General features: G+C 41.6%; 1 protein-coding gene across 1 annotated transcript; it reads right to left on the reverse strand.

Annotated features, from left to right (window-relative positions):
- On the reverse strand, window positions 1-23,170 carry Got2 (glutamic-oxaloacetic transaminase 2). Its single transcript, XM_046434427.2, has 10 exons — window positions 22,969-23,170; window positions 12,448-12,604; window positions 10,807-10,935; window positions 9,146-9,205; window positions 8,262-8,423; window positions 7,785-7,889; window positions 6,506-6,656; window positions 5,912-6,077; window positions 2,332-2,482; window positions 1-1,173 (listed from the first exon to the last, which is right to left on the reverse strand). The coding sequence occupies exons 1-10, from the start codon at window positions 23,055-23,057 to the stop codon at window positions 1,051-1,053; spliced, it is 1,293 nt and encodes a 430-aa protein (XP_046290383.1). The 5' UTR covers window positions 23,058-23,170; the 3' UTR covers window positions 1-1,050.
- Window positions 23,171-23,565: the final 395 nt, after the last annotated feature.

A 23,565-nucleotide genomic window follows, 5' to 3' on the forward strand; every position in this document is an offset into this window, starting at 1 on the left:
TTGGATCTACAGTAATTTTATTGTAACAGAGAAACCAAGCTGCAGTAAGTCTACATGATTAGAGCAGATGGTGGTTATCCTTCCAAGGGTGAAGCCTAAGCCTGGCTGGCAGCACACAAACCCCAGACTATCTCCTTTCTGATCCTAACCTGTGTTGACTGACTCATGATGTGAGGTTAGTGGCTGCACAACCACAAGGAATGAAAGTAGAGGTCCAGCGGGCAGAGGCAGCATCCCAGGAGGAGACAATTACACAGTCAATGATGAGGATGCCGGCATAAAGTGCAGTCACCTACCCTCGACTATTCTTTGCCAAGAAAGAGAGGGAATGGCATGAGCAGAAAATTATGTTCTCCAATCTTAAATAGATCCTGATACGATGGGGTTCATGGTTAATCAAGCAATAGAATGGGATGGAAATCTAGGGTAGTTATAGGTCTTTGTGTTAAAGAAAAGAACAGTAATGGTAAGAAGAGACAGACATTTTCCTTATTTTCTTAAATAAGACAGGAAACAACATCTATTATTTTCCTTGCTGCAGTGGCAACAGACTCATTGGTTTTTGTAAAGCACAATTTGTGCAATATGGTCTGTTGATAGGATGCTCCACCATGGGGGGACAAATGTGAAGTGGACTGTTAATGACACAACTCAGCCTATAGCATGAGCTATGTCTCAAGCTGGATCTGCAGAGGAACCCTTTCCACCACACAGTGCTTCATTAAAGCTTCTGAAATATTGCAACATCATGACAGGTTTTTGGTGCTGTGACTTTCTTATACATGTAAACTCTTTCAAAAAAGTCGGAGATAAAAGGATGATGGGGGAGTTTGGTTTAAAGCCACAGAGTTCCAGACACCATCCATGGATGCCTCTATCCTATCTCACTACATGTTCTTTTCTGAGAAACACATCCAATCACTAAGTGTTATGCACTGTGGTTGAAAGAAATGACCCTCTCCACCATCCACCCTCCCTTATCCTGCATGTGAATCACACAACGGCAGGGGTTGACGACAGAAAGGTTGTCTCTGTTCTCGCACCAGGAAATTACTTGGTGACCTGGTGGATGGCATGTGCAAGGTAGGCCACGTTGTTGGAGGTGACCCCTGCCACAGAGATGCGGCCATCCTTTGTCATGTAGATAGAGAACTCCTTGGTCAGCCGCTCTACCTGTGGAGAGAAAACATTTTGGATACCGGTCAGGGCAGTTTCCCAGCTCTGGCACATCCCAATAGCCAACTAGTTAAATGGAAAAAACAACAGCTCTCTTTTCTCACTCACTTATGCCCCATTCCCAGATTCAGTGAGCCAAATTAGAGTAAAATCATAAGAAGATATGATGAATTCTGAGATGGAATAGGTGGGAAAAAAATCTTAATCACACCACAGAACCAGAATTCAGCCATAGAACAGCCATTTCTCTTACCTTTCCTTGAACAACCAGCAGTGGCCACAAGCAATCAAAACATTCTGGGCTAGGGGTGCAACTTAGTGGAAGAGTGCTTCCTAGCATGCAGAGGCCCTGTACTCCATCACCAGAACCTCAAAACTCTCAAGCTAGTGGGTAATGTGGGCCTCAGAAGTAAGTAGCCTTATCGGGGGATACAGATAAGTAAGCAATCAACAGCAATAAAACAGGCCAGGCATGTGGTACATGCCTGTAGTCCCAGTTACTCAGGAAGCTAAGATGGAAGAATCACTTGAGCCCAATTCTAGACCAGCCTGGGCAACACAGTGAGAGACTCCATCTCAAAACATCAACATCATCGGCTCTTGCCTGTGAACCCAGCTACCAAGGGGGCTGAAGCAGGATACCAAGTTTAAGACCAGTCTGGGCAATTTAAGTGAGACCCTGTCTCAAAAAAAAAAAAGGTCAAGTGTGGTGGTGCATGCCTATATGACTTGGGAGGCCAAGGCAGAAGGATCACAGGTTTGAGGTCAGCCATAGCAACCTTGTGAGGCTATCTCAAAATTAAAAATAAAAAGGACTGTGAATATAGCTCAGTGGTGGTCCAGCATCCCTGGGTCCAAATCCCAGTATATATATTAAAACAAACATACAAACAAACAAAAACCTGTTGAGGCTGTAGCTCAGTGGTAGAGTGCTTACATACCATGTGCCAGGCTCTGGGTTCAATCACCAATACTGAAACAAAAATAACAAAGCCCAAAACAACACATGAAAGCTACATATTAACTTCACCTAAAAGGGCTCCAAAATAGTCATTTTCAGGGTAACCCTGAACATGCAGGCAACTTACACAGAATTATTCTGGTTTACAAGGACCTATCCGTTAGTCAACTGTGGGGAAATTAGAGTCCACTCACCTGTTCAGGCTTTAGGCCTGTGAAACAAAACATGCCGATCTGGTCGGTGATGTGCTGCCAGTTGTGGGAGGAGCCCTCCTTCTTGAGATTAGAGACCAGCTGGGTCCGCATACTAATGATGCGGTCGGCCATGCCTTTCACTTCCTGCAACCTGCAAGGAGACCCCAAGAGGTAGCTCATTCTGCCAAATACCAACAATGTTTTTACCTCCCTAGTTCCTCTCCTGTTTGCCTCATTTCTTAGTCCTTGATGGAGACATGTTGTCATTGGCCAGGCAAGTAAACTATTTTGTAGTACTGTTTTTTCTAATTTTTGGTACTGGGAGTTGAACCCAGGGTCTTGCATATGTTCAGCAAGTATTTTGTCATTGACATACATCTCCCTTTTTAAAATTTTATTTTAATACTGGGTCTCATTAAATTGCTCTCACTGGTCTTGAACTTATGATCCTCCTGCTTTAGCTCCTGAGTAGCTGGGAATACAGGCGTGTGCCATCACGTCCAGCTATAGCACTGTTTTAAATTATAGTACTTCTTTGATCACACAACTGAAATAGTTAACACACTTGAATATTAAGGAAAGCAAAGGTATCACTCAAAAACTTAGGAAGACTGAGGCAAAAGCTATGGGTTAAACAAAATATGACATTATTCTCCCTCTTTTTAAAAATTTCTGTTTAACCAGAAGTTTCCAGTTTTTTTTTTTTTTTTTTTGGTAGTTGTAGATGCATGGCATGCCTTCATTGTATTTGTTTAGTTTTATGTGACTCTAAGGATCAAACCTAGTACCTCATATGTGCTAGGAACGCACTTTACACTGAGCTACAACTCCAGCTCCCAATGACAATATTCTTTACATGGTTAGAATAAACATTTCTGCTTCACAATGAAGACAATGCACTAGGAACCTACAATAAGCCAAGCCATGTGCTAGATGCTGAGGACTGAGAAATGGTCCTTGCTTGTAGAAGCTAAAAGAGGATGATAGGAGCCAAATCCATAAAAAAATCAGCTATGGAACAGGGCCACATAACGTAATGCTACTGTAAGAGTGCTGTGCTAAAAGAGAAAAAAGGTGAATTTGTTCTGGGGACTAGATAATGCACTCTTCTCTGCACACACGCCACTTGATTCTTTTTTTTTTTTTTTTGTGGTAGTGGAGAGTGAACTCAGGGATTCTCTATGGTTGAGCTACATCACTAGTCCTTTCTTATTTTGATACAGGGTCTTGCTAAGTTGCATAGGCTGGCCTCAACTTGGTGATCCTCCTGCTTCAGCTTCCTGGGATTATAGGACCACTGCACCCTGCACCACTCACTTGATTCTGAACAGTCTTCTTCTTTCTCAGAATTTACCCTTCTATTTCATTCTCATGGTGTTGTGGGAAATTCTTGTCAGAGGTTATTAATTGGATCATGGAAAAAGCATGAAGTTTATCTTCCTGGTGTTACGTGTTCACTTTCCTAAACTATCTCTCTATGACCATAATACCCAATGGCTAGAACAGAGTTTACGAACTGTCAATTAAAAGGCTAAATATAGAGTCCTAGGTATGTTTTTCTGACCCAGTGAAACATTTCGAAATTGGGTACTTGCACTGGGCAGTGGCGTCTACTTGTAATTGTAATCGTAGGAATTCAGGAGGCTGAGGCAGGAAGATCACAAGTTTGAGGCCAGCCTCTCTAACTTAGCAAAAACCTACCTCAAAATAAAAAATAAAACAAGCTGGGGATGTGGCTCCGTGGTTGAGTGGCCCTGGATTCAATCTCCAGTACCAGGAAAAACAAAACAAAAGAAAAATCTGGCACATATAATTTTTAGATTTGTAATTTCTCCTAAAAAACAAGAAGCTGGTAGCACAATTCTAGTGTGTGATTACTGGTTGGGCCTGTGGAACCCCTGGCCTCTTTCCAATTGGCATATGATTTTACGTTTCCTGCTCCATTCATCCAGCTCCATTCACTTCAAGGCCCAGGTCCTAAAGGTACCAAGAGTATGACCCATGTGGACACTACCATAGCAAAGTCCCCCCACCCTCCCTGTTGTCCAGAGGATAAACACATTATCTGTGTTTTCTCTTACTTTTTTGTGGTGTTGAGATAGAGCCCAGGGCCTCATGCACGCTAGGCAAGCTCTCTACACTGAATGGCAGCCCACTTCTCACAATATCAATAAGGTGCCTCCTTGTTGGCTCTACCCCTCAGCTTTGATGTTCTTCCTCTCAGTATTTTCACCACAGAAACCACATGGAACTTTCTATGCACACTCTGTACAAAGCATGTCCCTTGTCTGTGCCTTTTCTCAGGGAGGCTTCTCTGTCCATTTTCCCTGTCCTTTCATTTCTTTTAAGGGGAAAAAAAAAAACCCATTCTTAAGGCACAGCTCACACAGCAGTCCTCACCACACCCTCAACTTCCACCTGAATCGGCAGCTCTCTTATAGTCAGCATTTATTCCATTCTGTCTTATCAATGTTACATGTGTACCTTTTTCACTGGATTCTAAACTTCCTGAAGGTACAAACTGTGTTTTGGTTATCTACTAGCACAGTGTCTGTTAGCTTTATTCACTATAGGTTCTCAAACGTGTACTGAAATGCACATATTAAGATAAAAATCTGCTTGGCACAGTAGTGCATGCCTGTAATCCCAGCAACTCAGAAGGCTGAGGGAGAAGGATCACAAATTCCAGGCCATCCCTAGTGAGACCCTGTTTCAAAATTAAAAAAGGAAAATACAAAGGACTAAGGATATAGTTCAGTGGTAGAGCACTTGCCTAGCATGTGTGAGGCACTGGGTTTGACTCTCTGTACTGTGTACAAATAAATAAAGGTCCATCAACAACTAAAAAAAAAAAAAAAAAAAAAGATATATATTAAGCTGGGTGCGGTAGCGCATGCCTGTAATCCCAGTGGCTCGGGAGGCTGAGGCAGGAGAATCTCGAGTTCAAAGCCAGCCTCTGCAATGGCGAGGTGCACAAAGCAACTCAGTGAGACCCTGTCTGTGAATAAAATACAAAATAGGACTGGGATGGGGCTCGTGGTTGAGCCCGAGTTCAATCACTGGTGCCCCCCACCCCGCAAAAGATTAAGTAACACTAATTTAGAGAACAGGTACTAAGACTTAGATGACAGATAATCAAAACCAAAAATATGAAAAAATATTGATGCAATGCTAGCTATTATTGGGACAAAACCAAAAATGTGGGAGCTGGGGATGGCTCAGTGGTAGAATGCTTGCCTAGCATGTGTGAGGCCCTGGGTTTGATCCCCAGCACCGCAAAACAAAAACTAAAATATGATCTTCTGAAGGAAGTTTTCCTATATATGCTACTTCAATTTGAACTTGATTTTAGGGACAGGCAGATTTTATTAAATAGAGATGAGAGAGTAAGAGGAACTGCTATTTCTGAATTACGAAATTTCTTATTTCTGTGGACAAAGTGCACACTTTTTCTTCTTATCCCCTTCCACATGTGGAACCTGTAAGGTTCTGTGTGTCACTAGAGGTCAATTTAAACTAGCTCTGAAGGAGCGGTGGTCAGAACACCTAGGTTGGCTGGGGAGTGGCAAGGAATATTTACCACTGCTTTCGCAAATCCGGGGAAGTTAGGATGGTAGAGGCGATCCGGGCCCCGTTGAGAGGAGGGTTGGAATACAAGGGGCGAATCACAATCTTCAGCTGTGACTCCACCCTTTTGGCTTCATCAGCGTCTTTGCAGACTACGGTGAAGGCTCCCACCCGCTCGCCTGAAAAGACAAAATGGATCTTGTCTTCTAGTTCTCCCATCTAATATATTAAAGCAAATCATGATTAAATTTGTTGAATATCATCTGTTTCCACCAGACGGGACCATGAAAATAAATTTTTTATTATAATTAAAGTTTTTAACAGACAGAATGGTGAATTGAGGCGACCAGAAAGTTTGAGTATTCAAGATTTCTTTTCATTTTATCTATTGTCTTGGCTCCTGCATTAGTTACTTTTTGTTTAGAGAAACAGGAATCAGTTTTCTTAGCTGGAGGAATTCAAGGACACTGAAGAAGATAAAAAAAAAATCTGTAAAATCCACTATACCAATCTTTCCTCCTTGGGTAAGGAGCAACATGGATATATACATATGCAACCCAAACTCAAGTTCATCAGAACATATAGCACACTGGGTCCTCTAGCTTACCATATAAGCCCATGTTCTTGGCATATGATTGGCAGAGACAAACATTAATGCCCTGTTCGATGAAGTGGCGCACAGCCCAGGCATCCTTGTCACCATCACCACTGGCAAAGCCTTGGTAGGCCATGTCAAAGAATGCAAAGAGATTCTTTTTCTGGGAAGGAATGAGAAGACCAAAGCTTTAGGTAGCCATCTGAAGATGTACTATGTAGTTACTTGTGTTTATTGGGACCACAACTGTTCCACCCAGATAAAACCAATCCTATTTCTTCACCAGATGCAGTTTGGAAGATGTCTTAATTTTCCCAGAGTTAAGTATCAGCATATTAATCAAAAGACATTAAGAAAAGAATCTTAATTTAAGTGTACCCAGAATGCTGCTTAGTCAAACAGAAGACTCTTCTAAGGCCCATGGAGGAGTCTGGGTAATTATTTTTGGTCTAGTAGCACAGGACCAAACTTTTCTGTGATTAACTTAATTCTGGTAGCCTCATTAGAACCATCTCATTCTGAAATGGCTTTGATTGCTGTTTGTCTCATTCTGTTTGTAGCTTAGGTTTATGTGTATGTGTGGTACTCAGATTGAGCCCAGGGTTGCTCTGTCCCTGAATTACATCCCAAGACTTTTTTATTTTTTATCTTGAGATAGGGTCTTGTTAAATTGCTGAGGCTGGCTTTGAACTTGTGATCTCTTGCCTTAGCCTCCTGAGTCACTGGGATTCCAGGCATACACCACTATGCCAGGCTTCTGCAGCTTAGATTTGACAAAAGTTAGCGAAAATGGGGACACAAGATAATAGGAATAACAATAATCCTTCCTCTGTAGGAATTCTGATGCCTTCTCTGATAGCCAGCTACACTCTGGGAGTGATAATGACAAAGTCAAGGAAAAGTGGAAAAGTGGTAAGTATGGCACTCAGGGTGGAGAAGGGAAAAAAAAAAAAAGTATAAGGGCTGTGCCAGTAATCACTGCCCAGGGCAGCCACAGGCACCACCAGAAGACACCCTGGGCCAGCAGTCTGTTGTGCAAATGGGCCAATGACAGGTTTTATCAGAATTCACTACATCTGGGCTGAGAAACAAAAATTATTTTCAAACTGCTCATGTATCATCAATTACAGAACTACTGATTATGCAAATGAGACCCTTCCTGGCAGCTTATCATGTGTAGAAAGTTTGTACAGATTCAAGGTTAATAAATTCTTATTGTTAAGACTTTGTCAAGTTAAGAATCAAGGCTAGTTACTTAACAGAACTGTCACCATTGGTTCATCCTCCTCACCTTTACCACAGACGCTATTTCCTTCCACTGCTCAGGACGAGGGTCCACTCCTGTGGGATTGTGGGCACAGGCATGCAGGAGAATAACACTCTGCTCTGGCATTTTCTAAAGAGAAAGGGAACTAAGAGGTGACTCTGTTTTGCAGCTTTTTAGGTTCCACAGGGTCACTATTTCGTAAGTAATAAAGGAAACCTGAGGTCTAGGAATTAGCTCCCTCTCAGTATTTTAAGATATTAGGACCCAGCTGGGAGACATCAAATGTCCACAAGGAATTTTTTTTTTTTTTTTTTTTTTAATATTTATTTCTTAGTTTTTTGGCAGACACAACATCTTTGTTTTTATGTGGTGCTGAGGTTCGAACCCGGGCTGCACGCATGCCAGGCGAGCGTGCTACCGCTTGAGCCACCTCCCCAGCCCCGTCCACAAGGAAGTTTATGCCTTGTTCTTTCACCCTTCCCACCCTGATGCCACACTTACCGAAATGTCTTCTATGGCGCCTGTGAAGTCAAAACCACAAGTCTTGGGGTCATAGTACCGATAACCCTGTAGCTTCATGCCAGCATCCCTGAAAATGGGTGTATGATTTCCCCAGGACGGTCTGGGTAGAAAGACATCTCGGCTGAACTTAAAAAATCTTTCCTAAGAGATGGGATGAAGGGGAATGGAAAAAATGAAGGAAAAAAAGAGGTAAAAACATTGGTATGTTTCCTTGAGAGAACACTTTTTTTTCTGCTGAAACCCAGCTTAACTCTATGGTGGAGAAATGCACTGAACCAGCAGCAAGACTGTGTGGGTGACTCAGGCTTTGACAGTTACCCTTGCTGTGTGGCCAAGGACTATCTGGGCCTCACTTTCTTCACTTATAAAATGGGTTAACAGAACTTCCCTTACAGGGATTAACTGAGTTAAAATACAAAAGCTCCCTAGTAACAGTATGTGGTCAATAAACTGAATTTCTCATTATTGTTATATCTTCCATGTAATTTCTCCAAAGTACTTTCTTTCTTTTTTTTTTGTTACCAGGGATTCAACCCAGAGGCACTTAACCACTGAGCCACAGCCCCACCTCTTTTTAATATTTTATTTAGAGACAGGGTCTCGCTGAATTGCTTAGGGTTTCTCTATGTTGCTGAGGCTGGCTTTGAATTTACAGTCCTCCTGCCTCAGCCTCCTGAGCTGCTGGGATTACAGGAATGCTCTTGGTACCCTGTTAAGTACTTTCTTTTTTAAATCAGAGAAAAGGAAATCTGCCAACTCTGTGGAAAGAGGAAACCTACTTCTGAGTCAGCAGTCAAATACACACATGACAGGAAGCCCTGCTGCTCTCAAAAGTCCTTTTCTAAAGGAGTTTTCAGACTCACCATAAAATTGGCTCCGACCCTTAAGGCGCCAGTTCCAGAAATGGTCTGCACGGTGACAAACTGTTGGAGAGATGCCGGTAGTCAGTGATGTGGATAGCCACAGAGAGGACCTACTCTGTCTAGTCAGTACCCTTTGTGCTTTTTTTTTTTTTGGTACTGGGGATTGAACTCATGGGCACTTGACCACTGAGCCACATCCCCAGCCCTATTTTGTATTTTATTTAGAGACAGAATCTCACTGAGTTGCTTAGTACCTTGCTTTTGCTGAGGCTGGCTTTAAACTTGCCATCCTCTTGCCTCAGCCTCCCAAGCTGCTGGGATTACAGGTGTGCATACAGCACCTGGCTTAATAGCCTTTGTTCTTGAGAAGCTAATTCCTTATGGCCTGGCAGTACTATCCATGTTACATGGAAAACTTCTAGAACACAAAAATTCCTCCAATATACAGAAGGAATTATTTACATAAAAAAGCATAAGAGACCAAGAACAGTCATTATGTTAGAATTACTCTAGAATTATATAAAATGAACTGATACTCTGAATATCAACGTTCTTTGAAAATCAAGTCAGTAAGTACATTAGGATGTTTGTATGTTTTATTTATTTATTTTTTTTGTGGTGCTGGAAATCAAACCTAGGGCCTTGCACATGCCAGGTAAGTGCTCTACTACTGGACCACACTCCCAACCTGTATATGTTGTCTTCCTTCTAGGCCTACCCAGAAAAATAAATACGCAAATATAGTCTTTAAAAAGCACATGATTTTCTTCAAGAGAAGTAAACCACAATGCACTTAAGTTCACATGTTGGGAGCATGGTCTTCTCTTTTTTGTTTGTCACATGTTTTGTTTTTATTTTTTAATCTTTTAAAATATTTTCCTGTATTTTTTATTAATGTATTATAATCACAAATAATGGTGGGACTCACTGTTACCTTTTTTTTGGGGGTGGGGGAAAGGGGATACTGGGGATCCAACCCAGGGATGCTCAACCACTGAGTCACATCCCCAGCCTGTTTAACATTTTATTAAGAGACAGGGTCTCACTAAGTTGCTGAGGCTGGCTTTGAACTAGAGTTTCTCCTGTTTTAGTCTCCCCAGACACTGGGATTACAGGTGTGCACTATTGTGCCCAATCTGTTACATATTTGTATATGCAAGGGATGGGTCTTCTTTCTTTCAATGCCCAAACTGGTTGGGACAGGGATGATGACAAAACCAGATTGGTTCTGCCTCCCACAGTCCACCTGTGGGTGGTTTCTACCTGCTTCTCTCATCTAAGCTGGAAGCTTAGCACACGAGTGTGGGGACTAATTATAGGCCTAAAACTAGTCCCAGGTAGGCCGTTCTAAAGCACAGTTAATGTAAGATGAATAAAATACATGGACACTAATAGCAAAAGTAGGGCTAAACCTATCTATCATTTTTAGGATTATTAGCACATTTTTAGAATTGATGTTATATGAAATCTTTTTAGTTACTGCCAATTTAACTTTATTAGCAAGTGTAGCCACCTCAATCACCACACACTTATAAATCTTTTCCTATTTGTTTAAAATTGTTTAAATTACTTTAAATTTGTTAATAAATTTGTTTAAATTACTTTAAATTTGTTACATATAAAAGCAGACCCTGTATGATGCCAGAGTCTGCTTGGCTTACCCGGCCACTTTTCAACACCTCACTGTTCTCACCCAGGGCTAGTTCTGCGGATGCCTTACAAAATTCAGCCAGTCCACCAATGGGCAGGTATTCCTTGTCCAAATTTTTTGCAGCAATCTGGGCCTCTGCCTAGACAAAAGAAGAATGCATCTGTTTAGTTTCTTCTCCCTACCTGAAACTAAGATTATTAATTAATATTTTACAGTTAAATTCTGGAAGTCATCTTGCTTTGAGAAAAGTCTTGCTATGTTCTAGATTTTTTTTGTGGGTAGGTATACAGTCTCTCCTGATAATCATTTACATAAATTGCCATTCCTGGAATGCACAAAAACAAAGTTTAGGTGCAATAGCTAAAGTAGACATAAGGCGACAAAACTAAATACATGAAAGGGAAGCATTTCAAGGTGTATGCCAGTCTAGGAACTTCCAAGAATTAATAGTCATAGCCACATATTTTCATGCTTTAGAGTCAGAGGCCTGGCTGTCCCTTACCAACTATATGAGTTATTTAACCTTCCTGAGTCCCATTTTCCTCATTTGTTAAACATAGGGACACTGTTTTTTTTTTTCCTCTTGTATTGGGGGGATTGAGCCCAGAGGCACTTAACCACTGAGTCATATCCCCAGCACTTTAAAAAAAATATTTTACTTAGAGACAGGGTCTCACTGAGTTGCTTAGGGCCTCTCACTAAGGTGCTGAGGTTGGCTTTGTACTCATGATCCCCCCAAGCCACTGGGATTATAGGCATGTGCCATCATGCCCAGTGGGACAACTGTTTTTACGTCTCATGTGGCTGAAGTGGGTGTTAATAAGACAATGTACAACAGTGCTTGGTGGTGCTGGAGCTTGTAATAGCGAATGTAAATTAAATAAATTATTATTATTTTTGGTGGTGTTGGGGATCAAACCCATGGCTTTGTGCATGCTCGATAAGCATTCTACTACTGAGCTACAACCTCAGTCATGATTAATTTTTAAAACCTGTTCTAAGTGGTTAATTATATGAAAGTTAAAATAGAAACCAAGTCACTAATAGAATGAATGAAAAAACAAAAAAAAAAACAAAACAAAACTGTAGTTCAGCAAGAAGGATGGACAGCGCATACCTGTGGACAATGGTTTTTCTAAGGCAAACAAAATGGGAGAAACAGAAAATAACAATAGTAACTCTCATGTACAGAGGGCTATTTTCCTCTTGCCAAGAGACAATGTTTAAATTTTTGGTCTTTTTGTGTACCTTCACGTTTAAATATGACACTGCCTGTTTTAAAATCTTGGAAAAGACAGTATGATTCTAGCACCCCCACCTCCTGTTTCTTTCAGTAATGGAAATTGAACTCAGGGGTACTCTTACCACTTAGCTACTTCTCCCAACCTTTTTTAATTTTGAGTAACTAAGTTGCCTAGGCTGGTCTCGAACTTGTGATCCTCCTGCCTCAGCTTCCCAAGTCACTGGGATTACAGGCATGCACTACAATATCTCTCATTTTTAGAGCCAGTACTAAACCAGAAAACCTGAGCAATGCACACAGTTCATGCCAGAACTACAGCCCAGGGCTGTGGCTGTACTCTTTCCGTGGCTGTCATGTGCTCCCCTCCGTTCATTCTTCTTAACCAGCTGAGGCAGATGGCAAGCTCACCTTCCGGACGCTAGGGAGCACATAAGGCTTTCCATTATCATCTCGGTAGGCACCAACTCCCAGGTTCATCTTTTTGCTGTTGGTGTCTCTCTTGTAGGCTTCAGTGACTCCCAGGATGGGATCTGGGGGTCCCATTTCTACATGGGCCCACCAAGAGCTGAAATGAAAAACCTTGTCTCAGTTACTTAGTGAGATGCCATGGGCAGAGTTGTCCTTGATCTGCCAAAGATCCATTTCAGCAAATGTCTGCATACTATGCACAGGGTACAGTAACAGGTACTGATAATCCAAGAATGCAGAAGACTTCAGAGCACTTTGTGGAAACTTATAGAGCAACAATTTCAACACAGATACTATGAGATGCAGAAGGTGGGGCATCCGGATTACTATGGGAGAACGGGGTACATGTGTAAGCTCTTAAAGCATCCTAAACCTGACCTGAATTCTCATCCAAAGAATACTTCAAGTCATCTGGCAGTGAGAAGCTAAGAGTGGTAAAAGATGGGACAAGAGAAGCAAGGGGTGTTCAAGAATCTCATGTGCCTCTGTGAGGGGCCTGGGTTTGATCCTGTTCTCAAATCTGTTAGAGCATGGTTAGGGATGCTGGCTAAACACCCTGGGGTCTGCCTCAGATGTAGTGACACCTGGAGAAACATGAAACTTTTTTTTTTGAGGGTGACAGTGATTACGTGAGGGGAGTGACAAAGTGAGTGAACTTGGAGCAGGGCACTAAATCATGAGTGGTAAGAGTGGATGCAGAAGGATCAACAAAGAAGCTGGTTGCTTAAGACAAAGAGATGAGGACAAGAACCAGGATCATGACAGTAGGAGCAGAGAGGGAGAGAGTTGAAAGATGCTTAGGAATTTAGAATTGGCAGGAAGAAATGGTCATGACATCCTACTGTTCATTATTACTTAAAGGGTTAAAATGTCTGACATAGTCATCATTTTATATTTGTATGTCATGATTTTACTTTAGCAAAGCCAAACAAAACAACCATTCTATAACAGTCTTAGAGACCATCCGTGGATGCCAATGGAATCACCTGACTGGGCCGGGTGAGTTGTGCTGCTGGGGAAGTGGATCTCATCTTTCCTTGGCTCCCAGAGTGAATGTGAAGCCCAAGATGCAATAGAACCCCCCCACCCCCCCACCCCAGACTAAACCCAGGGCATTACACATGCTAGGCAGCTGCTCTACCACTGGGTTATACCCATCCCACAATTCAACTTCAAATGACTTTTTTCTGGTTTGTTCCCCACTCTCTTCTGATTTTATTTTTGGTTTAGTTATGGCCAACAAGCTAGTTCCTGTTTTATAGTAGCAATGAGTAGGATTTCAGTAGAAGGATGGCAGAGAAAGATTCTCTGTTGGGTGAGAATGACAGAGATCTGCTTTGTTAGGTCTTCTTGTTCGTTTTTCTTTTAAAACTTGGAGCTTAAATCAACTAGGAATTCTTTGGCTTAAAAAAAAAATTCAGACCTGAATATTTTGCTTTGTTTACTGTGGTCCTATAACCAAAAGTGTATCTAAAGAGCTATAATCTTGGCATATATAAGTTATTCAGAACTTTAATTAAAAAAAAAAAAAAAAAAACTTTGAGTGCCTGAATGTGAAATGCTTTCTATCTCTGAAAGTACAGATAAATTAGATGATAAATGTCTCAAATAAAATATTTGAGTTATAAAATGCATGCTATACTATACTTAACATGAAAAGTCATAGCTGTTTTCATTAAATTAAAATTATCAAAGATTTACTCATGTGAACTTGAATTCCTAAAGTGTTTCTGAATTCATTTAAGAAAAACAATGTTGCTGGGCTCGGTGGCCCAAGCCTGTAATCCCAGCTACTGAGGAAGCTGAGGCAGGTAAATCTGAGGCCAGACTAGGTAAATTAGTCAGATTCTGTCTCAAAATAAAAATGGCTGAAGATGTAGCTCAGAGTTAGAGCTCTACTGGGTTTGTCCCAGTTTTTTAAAAAAATAAATGTAAAATTATGAAAAACATAAATTTGCATTACACCAATTAATCTCTCAAACTTCTAATTTCAATAATAATTATATACTTCTACTCTCTCTTTTATTTTTTGGTACTGGGGATCAAACCCAGGGGTGCTTAACCACTGAGCCACAGCTCCAGTGCTTTTTAATATTTTATTTAGAGACAGAGTCTCACTGAGTTGCTAATCTGCTGAGGCTGGCTTTGAACTTGTGATCCTCCTGCCTCAGCCTCCCAAGTTGCTGGGATTACAGGTATGTGCCACAGTGCCCAGCTACTTCTATTCTTATTAATAGATTTGTTAGAACAAGTTTATATTTATAGGAAATAAATCATAATTTTCATCCACTCCTAGTTTCCCCCGTTGTTAACATTGTATATTAGCATAGAACATTTGTTACAATTAAGAAACCCATAAAGATACATTATTAAGTCCACTAATTATTCAAATTTTCTTAGGTTTTACTTATTTCTGTTCCAGAATTCCTTCAAGTTTACCACACTATACTTAGTTATCTTGTCTCCTTAGGTTTCTCTTGGCTGTGATAGTTTCAGACTCTCTTTGTTTTCGATGCCCTTGAATGGTTTTGGAGAATGTTGGTCAGGTTGTATGTTGTAGGATATTCCTCTATTGGTATTTGATGTTTTTCTCGAGATTAGACTGGGGTTATAGATTTTTTGGAGAATAGTAATTATACTTTATAAAATGTCAGCTGAAAGATAATTTCTAAGACCGTTTAGGTAATTTTTTTTGTATTGGGGATTGAACCCAGGGGTGTTTAACCACCAAGTCACATCCCTAGCCCTTTTAAAATATATTTTATTAGAGAAAGGGTCTTGCTGAGTTGCTAAGTGCCTAAGTTGCTGAGACTGGCTTTGAACTAGAGATTTTCCTGCCTCAGCCTCAGCCTCCCAAGCCGCTGGGATTACAGGTATGCATCACCAAGTCTGATCATCCCCAGTCCTTTAAATTTTTTTTTTTTTTTTTTTTTTTGGAGACAAGGTCTTACTTAATTGCTTAGACTGGCCTTGAATTTATAATCCTGCTTTAGCCTCCCAAATTGCTGGGATTAGAAGGGTAAGCTGCCACATGAGGCTTCTTTAGGTAACTAAATCTTAGACTAATATTAGAATGAGTTAATTAATGGTTTAACTAATCAACGGATATTCAGATAATTTCTTTCTAAGTAAGACAGGATATAGGCACATTGAGTGCTAAGCATAATATAAAGTTTTTATATTTTTTGCTTATTTTTACATGCTCTTGGGAGGGTAGCTGTGAGTTATTATAAGAATATGCTCTGTTACATCAGAGGGTATAGAAGGTGTGTGTGTGGCTGTGAAAGTTGTACTCAGTGTGTTCATGAGCTGCTTAAAATGCAAACTAGCGGGAGGCTAGCATCATTGCCTCCCTACTTAGTTTTCTCTGTGAAATAGAAGTTGTTTTGGTTAAAAGATAATCAATATGTTGTTGAGAACATACTGTACTAGGATCAATAGTGATAAACACAACTGTGTTTTATTTTCCAAGGAAAAAAAGCAGCAGTTGTTCTCAAACTTTTTTGAATTTAAATCCCTTTATACTCTTTAAGCTTATTGAGGACTCCAAAGAGCTTTTGTTTGTTTATTTTTCTGCCTTAAGTTCATTTGTGCAAACAGCACAAGAGGGCATCAGCACCATGCACATGGCAGCCGCTGGGTTACAGCAGTCTTTCTGCCATCAGGTTGGCAGGCAGAGGCCGAAACCATGGAGCCTGGGCACCTTTGGAAGCCTGAGAAGGAACTGAAGCTGAAGCCCTAGCCTGAGTCTTTTGGGTTTTGGCCTGGGCTTTTGGCTGGCAGGGCCCAAAACCCTTGGCATTGTGGGAGCTCGGGTGAGTGACAAGGGCAAGCCAATTGAGCTGAGGCTGAAGCCCCTCAAAGAGCATTTATTTATGTGTGGTATAATGATGTTTATTAGACTAGAAATTAAAACTCAAGAACTTTGTTGTACTTATCATTGAGTCACTTGAAAATAGCAATGATGAAAACACTGCAAACTGCTATTTATGTTAGCATAAATAAATTTTTTTTTTTTTTTTGCAGTGGGTGCTGGGGCTTGAACCCAGAGCTTCATGCATGAAAGAGCTAATGTTCCTTCTCAGGCTTCCAAAGGTGCCCAGTTTTATGTTTAATTTTAAAAATTTATTGTCATTTTAGTTAAATAGAAAACCATTGATTGACTATTTCTCAGGAACTCACAATCCTATCTTAATTAAGTGGCCAAATATCATGTAATAATTTAAAAAAAATATCTTTATTTTGTTTATTTATTTTTATGTGGTGCTGAGGATGGAACCCAGTGCCTCATATGTGTGAGGCAGGCTCTCTGCTACTGAGCCACAACCCCAGCCCCTCATGTAACAATGTTTTAAAAAATCAAATTCAAACAAAATTTTCAGACTTTCATTGAAATTATCTTTGATATTTTCCAGAGGGCCCCTAGAGAGTATTGGCTTTTCTTCAAATAGTCTTCTGGCAGAATAGATACATTAATAATATATCAAACTATTACCCTGAAGATTTTTACCTCATGGTAAATATTGAGCAAAGTAATATGGTAAATATTAATATTATGCCCACATAAATAAAAGGTCTTGAGGCGCTTTAGCTGTAAGCTAAAAAGATTAGTTTACTCCTTTTCTTCAGAGGAAATAGGAAAGAAGCTTTTTACATGGTTTCATATTACATAAAATGAAGTCTTGCCAGGTGTGGTAGTGCACACCCATAATCCCTCACTCCAGAGACTGAGGCTGTAAGCTTGAGGCCAGCCTCAGTAATTCAGTGAGACCCTATAACAAAATAAAAAATAAAGAGGGCTGGGGATGTCGCTCAATAGTGAAGTGCCCTTGGGTTCAATGATCAGTACCACAAAAAACAAAAACAAAGTCTTTCAGATCTCCTAGATTAATCATTTAACTTGTGTGTGAGTGTGTGTGGCGGTGCAAACCTATAATTCCAGCAACTCAGGTGGCTGAGGAAAGAGAATTGCAAGTTCGATGCCAGCCTCAGCAACTCAGTGAGGCCCTAAGCAACTGAGGAGACCCTGTCTTAAAATAAAGAATGAAAACTGTTGGGATGTAGCTCAGTGATTAAGCATCCCTGGTACAAAACCTAAAACAAAAAACCAAAATGCAAAAAACAAAACAAAACAACAACAACAGCAAAGAACCCCAAAATTTGTGTGCATTAACATGTGCTAAAGCTGGGAATGTAAAATCATCATCCCTTACCACCAGGGCAGTCCAATGGGATGGCCAGGAGGGAGCTAGAAACAATGCAGGTTGGAAGTCTATGTGTGCAGTGGAGGAGGTGGGCGAGGAGAAGAGGATTCACAGAGACAAGGAGAGGCCTAGGGCACTGCATATGGTTTATAGGAGCCTGAGGAGAGGACTTAAGAGCTTAAGGAAGGGGAGGAGAGTATAGGGTTAGGAAGGCTTCCAGGAGGAGGTGACCCATGAGCTGAATGCTAAGGATAAAAGAAGGCCATTCTAGGAAGAGGCTTAAGAATAACGTCTGAGGATGGGAAAGAGCTTGGTGTTGCACTGAAAGTGAAAGCTCGGGAAGCAAGGCTCCAAATCACTCAGGTTGAACAGCTCCTGATCTCTTGGTAAACATCCACCTAATCTCTACCAAGCCAATGAGGCATGTGGATGGCAGGTATTACGTGGCAGTACAGAGCTGTATTCATGCTCTTGTGCTGGGTTCAGAATTGCCTTAGAGTCAATAGCTGCAATTGGTATATACAATTAATTCTGTTACTTAACAGTAGTAATGGGGACGGAACCTGGGGCCTCATGCAAGCTAGGCAAGCACTCTACCACTCAGTTACATCTCCAGGTATGTTTTTTTTTTTTTTTTTAAATTTTTTAAAATTTTGAGACAGGGGGCTGGGATTGTGGCTCAGCGGTATAGCGCTCGCCTAGCATGCACGGGACCCGGGTTCCATCCTCAGCACAACATAAAAAAAATGAATAAATAAAGGCATTGTGTTGTGTCCACATACACCTAAAAAATAAATATTAAAAAAAAAATTGAGACAGTTTTGCTGAGACTGGCCTTGAATTTACAATCCTCTAGCTCTGGCCTCCCCAGGAGCAGGGATTACAGCTGTGCACCACCACACCCAGATGCTTACTTCTTTTAATGGTCTCCTTTAGTAGCTTGCCTTGGGAAAACTGCATGGATTCAAACAGCAGCTCAGCCACCTACCAGCTAAATGAGTGAAGGCAAGTGAAATGACTCCTCTAAGTCTTATCTTTCCTTATCCATAAAATGGGTCCTAATGGTACCCCTATATTGCAGGGTGGATATAAGCATGAAAAAGCTCAGAACAAAGGCCGGCACACAACAAGTGCTTGATGTTAGCAAGTATCTTGTTATTAGATCACAACAGCACTTTCTTTTCTTTTTTTTTAGTTTTCACGGACACAACATCTTTGTTTGTATGTGGTGCTGGGGATCGAACCAGGGCCGCACGCATGCCAGGCGAGCGTGCTACCGCTTGAGCCACATCCCCAGCCCCACAACAGCACTTTCATTTGCAACTACCCTACCACTAGTTTGGAGCTTCATGAGGACAGCTGAGAATTCAAGAAACATACTGTCATAGGACTACACAATCAAATGCAGGTCTTCTCTGCCTTTCAATTACTTCTACTTACCCTGCCCCCCCAATAGTCTCAGGAGACATTATCATAATCAAGTGTCAGAATTCAAAATCCCCACTTCCCCTTTCTTTTTAATCGTTGCTTCAGGCTGCTTGGCCATTTCTAGCACCTAAACAATAGTAAGAAACACAGATACCTTGAAACAACTTCTAAATTGGGCCTGAAGAAAACTTTGGTTATTTCTTATCCACAATTCAGATCCTGTAGCCATCTGCCTATCTATATCACTGTCATTAACTGCTGAGTGAAAGGAATACTTTGCATGTCAAGGGCATATTAGATTATAAAAGAGCAACTTCTAGAAAGTAACTTTCTTTTTTTTTTTTTTTTTTGCGGTGGAAATTGAACCCAGGGCCTTGTGCATGTGAGGCAAGCACTCTACGGAATGAGCTATATCCCCAGCCCAGTAACTTTCATTTTTAAAAAGGTGGTCTACCTCCAAGGCTCTTATACAATAATGACAGAGCTGCCCCTAGCCACAAGGACAGAAGGCATCCTTCTTCTTCTTCTTTTTTTCTTATATTTTTAGTTGTAGATGGACATATACCTACCACAGAGCCACAACCCCAGTGCAGCCATTCTCATTAAACAGTATGAAAAGCACTTATTTGTCAAATTCTTTAAAATGTTCAGCATATAAATCCATTCTCTCAGAAACTACCTTCAGTCTTCTGGTCTCTTAAGAATAATGCTAAAAGTAATGTCAAAATTACTTTTAATTTGAATTACTTTTAAATTGAATTTTAAGCGCTCTGTATATAGGAGCAGCAGTAACTCAATTTGATCAGCTCTTCTTTAGTAATCATTTTTCAGGTCCTCTATGTCCTTCATTATGCCACTCCTTAAAATGCTAAAGACTATGCAGATGTTTAAGAAATTGCACTAGATGAAACAGTGTGCTCTGGAGATAAAATTGATGCTGATAACCTATGGCTTACAAAGTGATTCCTATCAAGGCCCTTTGGACGTAAGCACAAAGCCTCAAACAATGTTTGACCAGTCCAAACAATATTTGAGCAATACTGACTAGCCAACCAAAAGACATTAGGTACAAAGTATTCAGATAAACATTTCCAGTTCAAATGCTTTGCATTTCTTGGAGATATTAGCCTATCTGGTACTCTAGTTTTAAAAATGCATTTCCTCACATTCTTCTTATTTTAAAACGAGAAGTTAACTTGCCCATGATCACAGAGCTAAAAAAGGCACAAATCATACAACAATTGTGATCTTTTAACTACTAGTTCTTGTACCACTATTGCACACTGCCTTTCAAAGGGGTCCTTCAGTCATTTCACAAAAACATTAAATAATAAGAATTAAAATTCATAAGGCTTTGGTTTCTATCCCTAGCACCACAAATAAATACAAATCATTATAAATAAAAATACATTAGTATGTCACTATGCATAGGTCAACACAAAAGTTATGTTAATTGTTTTCATTTTAAACAATTTGGCTAAATGAAATATTAAATTTAGAAAGCATTTCACATAAATGATCTGAGTATGAAAAGTATTTCACTGGATAAATCCTGAGTTCTTCAGAATATCAATTGCCAAGGTTTTAGGTTTTATCGTATTAAAATGAGTTTTTTTAAAGAATCTTAAAAATAAAATAAAAGAAACTTCAATGGGTTTTCCACTTAAATTTTAAGTGGGAATTTTTAATGTTTACCACTTCTAGCATTTGGCTTTAAGTAAAGATCACTTCCACTGTGGAGGGAGTGAAGGATCTCACTTCCTTGTTTGAATAGTTACAACCACCAGACAGAGCATCTATCACCCAATCCTAGATCACTGTTTAAATCTGAATGGCAGCTCCTCCTCATCAGATACTCTGATATTTTAAGACTTTTTCTTGTTCCATAATTTGAAGCATTATGGTCCTCCTATGTGTTTAGATTTTGATATAAAATTCAACATTTATACCATATTTGTTTTAAAAATAGGGTTTGAACATTCACTTTCAAAGACCTGCCAGGCACTATTATATAAGTGCTGTGATACCACACTGAACAAAGTAGGTAAGGTCTCTGCTCTCATATACCCTCCATTCCCCTTTTAAATTTTTGAGAGTCATGCTAAGTTGCCCAGCCTGGTCTAGAATTGTGATCCTCCTGCCTCATCTTCCAGAAAAGCTAAAATTACAGGTGTGGGCAGGGTCACCTGGCTCATGAAACTTGCACTCTAATGGGGAAAAGGCAGAAGAGAAAAAAAAACCAGCTCTCAAAAGGGAAAGAATAACTAAAAGGTCACACCAAAAAGAGAACTTCACCAAGCACTTTAGTTCTAGAGCTCAGGTCATCCAGCCAAACCCATAAAAAGAGAATTATTTTAAGATTACCATATAGTGAAATGGACTTTCTCTTAATTAGAGTTTTAAGCATTTCTTTTTGTTCTCCAATTTTTCTTCATAAATCACTCTTAATTATGGCCCACTAGGTAGGTAAGCTTAAAGAGCACACATTGACAGCGAGCCAAGAAGGAACCAAAATAAGAGAGAGAAGAACGTGGAAAAGCCAGGACAAAACTGTACTGCCAAGAGTGTGGGGCTTTGGAAAGGACAGGCTGTTCTGCTGACTTAAAGATCTTGTGCATATATTCAAACGAAAGGTCAAAGAACGTATAATAGGCTTCTGGTAGTTAATATGCGCTTGGAGGTGGTTTTAAGATTGGGCTCCTCATTAGGTAGTACTTAAAAGTGGCAGCCCCAAATCGGCTTGTGTGAATTAATCGCCTGGATCAGGTTTCCACTAGTTAGAAATTCCTACTTTATTCTATGCTCTGAAATTTCCTTCTGTCCTACATATCACAATTTAAAACTACATATTTGTCATTTTTGGAGAGAAGTATGTCTTTCCCTCTAACTTGTTCACGGCTGTATCGCCAGCATCTATCTGGAATAGTGCCTGGAGAAACTGGGGTTACGAAATACGGAATGAATGAGCACAGCGAGATGGAAGAGATGGAAAGACTGTGGATTCCCTACGGCCGGACCTCCTAAGGGTTTAAAAAAAAGGGGGAGGGGGAGAGGTGCACTACACTTCAGTCCTTTCCCATCCAAAGACCAAAAGGGTCAGCAGGGACACAGGTGGTAAAACCGACTGGAGGATGCCGCACGCCAAGGTCATGGGATGCAGTGAGGAAAGCGAGGTCCGAGAGCCGGCACTCTGGGCACCTTCCTCCAGGACGTTTCCTTCCCCCTGGCACGCAGGCGGCAGCCAGCCGCCGCCCTGTCCAGCCCAACTCGCCCCGGCTCCAGCAAGGCTAAGACCGGTGCGCCCGGCCGCCCCCCAGGGCAGCCGGTCAAGGGCACGCGCGCCCCCCAGGGCTGTAGCCAATCGGCGCGAGGCAGCCTCGGCGCCACAGCCAATTGGTGCGGGGCTGGCCCGGGCACCGCAGCCAGCGTGCTCACCCAGCCCCGCACCCCCCAGCCGACCGAGTATCTCGGACCCCCCCCCTACCCCCCGGCGCTTTCCTTTGAATGGGAGTCCGGGTGCCGCAGAGGGCCACACTTCCTTTCTCAGGGCACTGCGCCGGCTCGCTCTCCTGCGATGCCTGGTGCAATGGAGAGAAGGGACGTGGGGCTCTGAGGATCACTGTGAGGCGTGGATACACAATTCTCAGCCTCCAGCGAAGGGAAACCATGGAGGTTGCACAAAGGGAGATGTGTGTGTGTGTGTGTGTGTGTGGTGTGTGTGTGTGTGTGTGTGTGTGTTGAGTTTGGAAGCGGGGAGGGCTAGATGACCCACGGCGCCCATGACTTTGGGCAGGCCTGTCCTGCTCCATCTCAGTATCCCTTCGCTTACCTGGCTCTGGCAAAGGCTGCGGCGGCAAGGCCCGGGTGGAAGGCGCCAGCAGCCCCGGAGAGGATGCGGCCGGAGTGCAGCAGGGCCATGGTGGATGGCAAGAGGGCAGTAGGTAGCGCAAAACAGAGCGGAGGGCAAGTGGCCGCAGACACAGAGGCGCGGGCTCCTGAACAAGGTGAGGACCGCGACTTCCCTGGGTGAGGCTAGAGCGGCCGCGCTCGGTGCCTGAGCTACGTCACAGCGTCCCCTGGCGGCCGGGAGTGGAGCGGCGAGGCTTCCGCAGAGGTCCTGGGGAAAAAAACCGGTAACCCTTTTATCTTAGCATGTCTTGATTGAGTACTCCCTGCGCCCGATCGTTAGCCAGGCTTCACTTGGTTCATTATGCCGGTGCCCAGAGGCAGCTGCTAATAACCAATCTGAAGAGTGAGAAATGTAGGCAGACACGGGTGAAACATTTTCTCAAGTCCGTAACAGTCATTAAAGGTGGCCTTACTTTCTCAACCATCAGCCCGACTGCAGGTCATCTCACCTTCCCGAATGCTTTCTTATCCCTGTTATGGAGAGGATAGCAGGGGTATTTTGTGGGGCAGTTGTGAG

Source organism: Marmota monax, unplaced genomic scaffold (genome assembly GCF_021218885.2).
Source record: "Marmota monax isolate L192 unplaced genomic scaffold, Marmota_monax_Labrador192_F-V1.1 WCK01_AAM20220418_F8-fsc00024, whole genome shotgun sequence".
In the NCBI taxonomy this organism is placed as follows: domain Eukaryota; kingdom Metazoa; phylum Chordata; class Mammalia; order Rodentia; family Sciuridae; genus Marmota; species Marmota monax.

Excerpts from the sequence above, each read along its gene's own strand:
- Got2 (XM_046434427.2), bottom strand. The coding sequence starts at position 23,057 with ATGGCCCTGCTGCACTCCGGCCGCATCCTCTCCGGGGCTGCTGGCGCC. Across the intron at positions 8,424-9,145 it reads GGGTCGGAGCCAATTTTATG|GAAAGATTTTTTAAGTTCAG; the intron begins GTGAGTCTGAAA and ends CCCATCTCTTAG. Across the intron at positions 6,657-7,784 it reads AAATAGCGTCTGTGGTAAAG|AAAAAGAATCTCTTTGCATT; the intron begins GTGAGGAGGATG and ends ATTCCTTCCCAG.